The sequence below is a fragment of the Vigna radiata genome, chromosome 10, assembly GCF_000741045.1.
Source record: "Vigna radiata var. radiata cultivar VC1973A chromosome 10, Vradiata_ver6, whole genome shotgun sequence".
Taxonomy (NCBI): Eukaryota; Viridiplantae; Streptophyta; class Magnoliopsida; order Fabales; family Fabaceae; genus Vigna; species Vigna radiata.
In genome coordinates this window covers 7,350,515-7,356,675 of record NC_028360.1, presented here as the reverse complement: position 1 = coordinate 7,356,675, position 6,161 = coordinate 7,350,515, and the positions used below count along the sequence as shown (strand labels likewise).

Below are 6,161 nucleotides of genomic sequence, written 5' to 3'. Positions count from 1 at the left end.
TCCCTAAACCCTAATACCTAAACCCTAAACCCTAAACCCTAATCCTTAATTCCTAATCCCTAATCCCTAAACCCTAAACCCTAAACCCTAAACCCTAATCCTAATCCTTAATCCATAATCCCTAATCCCTAATCCCTAAACCCTAAACCCTAATCGTTAATCCCTAATCCCTAATCCCTAAACCCTAATCCCTAAACCTTAAACCCTAAACCCTAATCCCTAATCTCTAATCCCTAATCCCTAAACCCTAAACCCAAAACCCTTTAAAGGTTTAATACATCATTTAGTCCCTCTTTTTGGAGGTTTGGTTCAAAATGGTCCTACTTTTAAAAAAATTTAATTAAGGCCCCATATTTAGTTAAAAGTTGTTCCATAAGGTCCTTTTCAGTGATGCCGTTAAAATCATAACGATGTACATGCCAACGTGGGCAAACCTGAATGAACTGTTCAATTTGATGAATATGTGGCATTGTGAAGAGGTTGCACTGTGTAAATATTTTAAAAAAATTAAACTGACGTATGGTAGGTGATAGGTTTAAGTTTGGGTTAAAGAAAATTACCCTCATCTAAACGTGATTTCATCATTTCTGGCTTCAACATTGTGGCGAAAGTGGTGTTCCAATCAGTGTTGTCACCGTTGCCGCAAACGCGCCACCACCAAACCCTCAGGCCACCATGCCGCCGTCACCATCATCAACACAGACATACAATTCAAAGCATAGAAAAACAACAAAAAACCCAGAAATCAAACCCTAGTCACCATGAAACCCTAAACCGTGTCGCTAGTAATCAAGGCAAAATCTCCACCATGCGTTGCGCCTCACCACCTCTGAGCAAGAACCGAATTGAAATCCCTAACTTGCAAACCAGAAATTCCAACCCAAATATGAACAAGAAATTCGCAATCGTGAGACCTAGAAACCCAATTAACACCTGCAGCAAATCATAAACATACATAATCACTACCTAAATCGCAAAAACCCTAGTTCGCAAGCAGTATCCATGGGCACCCAACTGCAAATTGTACAAGCCAGAAACACAGAAACAATGTGAAGGTGAAGCTCAATGTTTACGTTTAGGTGTTTATATGTAATGTTAAATTTAGTTTCCCCTTTGGTCAAAACATGTGGAATGTGGTCCCCTTTTGAATTTAAAACTGTGTACTTTGGTCCCTAATGGATATCAACGAAAAACACATGATAGATATCTGACTTAGTTTCCACCATCAGTTTCCACCTCCAGTCCACCATCTTTGTCCACCTCTACTCCACCCACCATCCACCTCCTCTCCACCATTAGTTTCCACCTCTAGTCCATCATCTTTGTCCACCTCCACTCCACCATCCACTTCCTCTCCACCATCACTTTCCACCTCCACTCCACCCTCTATTTCCACCTCAAACCCTAACCCCCAAATCCAACAACAAGAACATCAAGTAAGTAGGCTAGGGTTAGCAACACTTACCTCATCTACGTACGTTCTTCAAATTTGACCTTCAATGAATCACCACGCCATAGTGATTATAAGACCAGTTTCACCATATTGTTAAACCCATAAATTGCAATGGGATTCTTAGATAAGGATAATTTGATTTAAACAACAATTTTTTATACCCCCAAAATCATCATCAATCGAAGAAAATACATATACTTAACACAAAATCAAATTAAACCCTAACCCCCAAATCACTTACGTACGATGTTCCACTTACACCTTCAAGGAATCAACAGCAGAATCACTAGCAATCACCAGTTTCACAAGAACGAAAAACCTAGAAATGACATTTTTTACTTTAACCCAGCAGAATCAGATAAGGGTTTTTTACTTTAACCCAGACTTAACCTATTTTACTTCATTTTATTTTTTTCTTAAATATTTACACATTAAAATGATTTCACAGAGCCACATAAGCATCGAAGTAAACAGGTCATTGAAGTTTTGCCACCCTAGCATCTACACCATTATGGTTTTAACGACATCTACGAAAAGGACCATATTGAACATTTTTTAATGAAATATGGGACCTTAATAAACTTTTTTCACAAGTGGGATCATTTTAAACCAAACCCCCAAAAGAGAGGACCAAATGATGTATTAAACCTACATATAATTGTAGCTATTATACAGTAAATTAATATCTTACGATTCAGTCACATATGAATACATTACAAAGTAATTATGTGTTTGCATTGGTTTCGGTTAGGACCAAATCAAAGTTTATGAAATTGAAATAAACAGATTATAATGAAAACAACGGCTAAAGTACAAAGCTACAAACACTCATCGGCCACATGACAACACAAATAATGAATGGTTGTTCAAATTCTCTATTCAGTTACTGAGTTGGTAGTTTGTTTTCCTTCAGAACCATGGACATTGGTGTCGAAAACATTCCCTCACTTGCAATCTTACCTTTGTTCATCTTCTTGTTCACCATATTCTGGAGAACAAAAACCAAGTCTTCAAACTCCAAGTTACCACCAGGACCACCAAAACTACCCCTTATAGGAAACTTGCATCAGCTTGGAGCAATGCCTCATCATGGCCTGGCAAAACTTTCACACCACTATGGCCCTCTTATGCACATAAAACTCGGTGCACTTTCCACCATAGTGGTGTCTTCCCCTCAAATGGCCAAGGAAGTGATGAAGACGCATGACATCATTTTTGCAAATAGGCCTTATCTTCTTGCAGCAGATGTTATATCCTATGGCTCCAAGGGCATCAGTTTTTCTCCTTATGGCAGTTACTGGAGGCAGATGAGAAAAATTTGCACCTTTGAGCTACTAACTCCAAAGCGTGTTGAATCATTCAAAGCAATTAGAGAAGAGGAGGCTTCAAAGCTTGTTAAAGAGGTAGGTTTGAGAGAAGGGTCATCTACGAATGTCAGTAAGATGATCTATTCCTTCTCTTATGGATTGACATCAACTGTAGCTTTTGGAGGTAAATCCAAAGATCAAGAAGCTTTCATAGCTGTTATGAAAGATGTCTTAAAAGTTGTTGCTGGTTTCTCCCTGGCTGACTTGTATCCTATTAAAGTGCTTCCAGTTTTGACTGGATTAAGGTCCAGAGTTCAGAAGTTACATCAAGAAGTAGATAGGATCCTTGAGAATATTGTGAGAGATCATAGGGTCACTGGTTCTGAAACAAAGGAAACCAATGAAAAAGGAGAGGATCTTGTCGATGTCCTGCTAAAGCTTCAGAAGCAGAACAACCTTGAGCATCCTCTATCCGACAACGTTATCAAAGCAACCATTTTGGTTAGTATTTGCTGTTACAAATCACATAATTTTCCAAAATAGATCCAAATATACATCATCAAAATAACTCCTGTTGACTGAGCATAAGCAAGATTCATAGCATACTTAGATTTTGATTACAAACAAAGTTTAAGTAAAATCCGTCTATGTTGTCATAACACAAAGAAAAATTCAATTCATTTTCCTGTAAGTTTATCTGAACAGAACTGGAATATANTGTACTANTTCAGTAGTTTTGCANCNAATAGTAGGAAAATATGCTCNATTTNGCGNNTGTTTCAGGATATNNTCAGTGCTGGAAGTGGTACTTCAGCTAAAACCATAGAGTGGGCCATGTCAGAACTTGTGAAAAACCCAAGGGTGATGGAGAAAGCACAATCTGAGATAAGAAGGGTGTTTGGTGAAAAGGGGCATGTAGATGAAGCTAGCCTCCGTGAACTGAAGTACTTGAAGTCAATAATCAAAGAAACACTGCGACTACACCCTCCTGTTCCATTATTATTACCAAGAGAGTGCAGTGAGAGATGTGAAATCAGTGGGTATGAAATAGCAGCTAAGAGCAAGGTCATTGTTAATGTTTGGGCTATTGGAAGGGATCCAAAATATTGGAATGATGGTGAGAATTTTTGTCCAGAAAGGTTCCTTGATTGTTCAGTTGATTACAAAGGTGCAGATTTTCAGTTTATTCCATTTGGTGCTGGAAAGAGGATGTGCCCTGGAAGCACTTTTGGCATTGCTAATGTTGAACTCTTGCTAGCAAATTTACTTTTTCATTTTGATTGGAAGATGCCTGATGGGAATAAGCTTGAAGAGCTTGACATGACTGAATCATTTGGCTTGTCTGTTAGAAGAAAACATGATTTGTATTTGATTCCTTACACGTGCCACTCATTTGCTAATTACAACAATTGAGTGAGGAATACAACTTGTCTGTTTCATCATAGATCAACCCACCTTTTTAAATAAACAAATTATTTGACATTGATTAATTTCTTATTTTATCTATTATTCCAAATATTAAGATTCAAATACTTCTAACTGGAGTTTAAATCAATTCATTTGAAGAAAATAAAAATACAACTCGTCATTTACAGTATATTTATGAAGTTTTTAAGTGTATATTTAAATTTCAGTTGAAACATTTAAGTTAATTTTTGTTAAATATTATATCAACATGTTTGATATTATTTTTTTTCAGTTAATCAAAAATAAAATTCATTTAAAAGTTCTAACTAATTTAAAGTTGCGTCCTGATATTTTGACACCATTGCTTTTAACACCAATTTGACACTATGACGTGGCACCACCCGATTGGTTGATATTTTTCTTTTAAAAAAAAATACAAAATTACTTCAAAACTTAGGATCAGATTTGAAAATCTGATTTCCGATTTTGCCCTTTGCCAATTTTAATTTGAGAGAACCGTTTTCATTCTTCTCATTTGTGCATTTTAGTGTGGTTGGATCTTTCCGATTGGTTTGTGGCCGTCGTTCTTGCCCACCGTCGATGGTATCGTCTTGGTTCCCTTGTTCGACGTCCCTGCCGTGTTGGCCGTGTTGTGGTTGCCCTTGGTGTTGGTGTCTCCTTTGCTAGATCTTGGTTCCTAGATCTTTGTTAAACGTAATTCAATATAAGACACTCATTAGTGAGAGTCTACAACTTATTTATTATGTCATGCTGAATAAGACAAAAACCACAAGGATCCCACAGTCTGTATCCCTTTTTCCTTCAAATAGTCTTATTAGCATTTCACTAATACACACATCACAATTGTATTTTTGAGTAGCGTTTGTGGTGATGAATTTTTTGTAGGTTTGGTTATGTGAGAAATTGATACCTCCGACAGGTGAAATACATAAATCTCCTAGAATTTTGCATTGGATGAATGTACATTTGGGAGACAACATTGTGAAACAAGCTTTGGAAAGTGGTGTGGTATGATGTTTAATGATTGAGTTATTTATTTTACGTTGTATGTGTTGCTGGTGTGATATTATTTGTTGAATTTCAGGTTGTTGATGAATTTGATGTTGGCGTAAAGAAAAATTTCAAAGTTGACGAACCTGGCATGAAATCTAAAGTTGAAAAATCACCATCCGCAAAGAAATTACTGAAACGAAGCCTCAAAGCATTTTCCCGGAAGGCATTTCACCTAGAGCGATGTCCACTGATGCAGCTGCATTGAAGACTTATGTGAGGAAGGGTTCACGAACGCGGTTCAAGAGCAGAGCTCTTAAAAGTCCTTTTACTGGAACTTTAAGAATAAAAGATGTGTGATGTGTGACCTAGAGATAACTTCACAGATTTTAAGCATTCGTTTATGTTGAGAGATGTTTGTTTATTGAAAGATTTGTTTAGTAATTTCAATTTGTAATGAATGTTACATTAAACTTTAATTTTTTGACATGGTATTGAAGTTAATGGAATGAGTTGTGTGATTGATATTAGAAAATAATTTTACGATGCACTTGTTAAAAATTACACTTGACAGATATTGTTGTTGATGTTGGACTTAATGTACGAAAGAAACAATGCATGTGGACATGGGCAACATAATTTGTTGATTACATTAACCCGGTTCATTGAAAAAGGGAGTTGTGGGACCCCAAATTCCTTTGAGGAAGGTCTTATGTTGAGTGGAAGTGTTGGGATGAAGTTCTTGGTGAAGTGCAGTGAAAAAAGGGTGTGGTAAACGTTTACAATGAGCTGGTAAACGTTTACGCGAATGTTTTGTCCAATCTGTACAGAAAGTCCTTCACAGGGAACCCTTTTTTTGTACACAGGGGACCATTATGTCAAATCTTTACTTTTAGGCATTTTTGGTTTGGTTTTTGATGATTTTGGGTTTAGGTTGTGTGGTGGAGGGTGGGAAGCTGATTTTGGGGACCCCAAATTCCTTG

General features: G+C 37.0%; 1 protein-coding gene across 1 annotated transcript; it reads left to right on the top strand.

Annotated features, from left to right (window-relative positions):
- The first annotated feature begins 2,299 nt into the window (after window positions 1–2,299).
- Window positions 2,300–4,173, top strand: LOC106774743 (cytochrome P450 71D9-like). Its single transcript, XM_014661782.2, has 2 exons — window positions 2,300–3,261; window positions 3,544–4,173. The coding sequence occupies exons 1-2, from the start codon at window positions 2,371–2,373 to the stop codon at window positions 4,171–4,173; spliced, it is 1,521 nt and encodes a 506-aa protein (XP_014517268.1). The 5' UTR covers window positions 2,300–2,370.
- The last annotated feature ends 1,988 nt before the right edge of the window (window positions 4,174–6,161 follow it).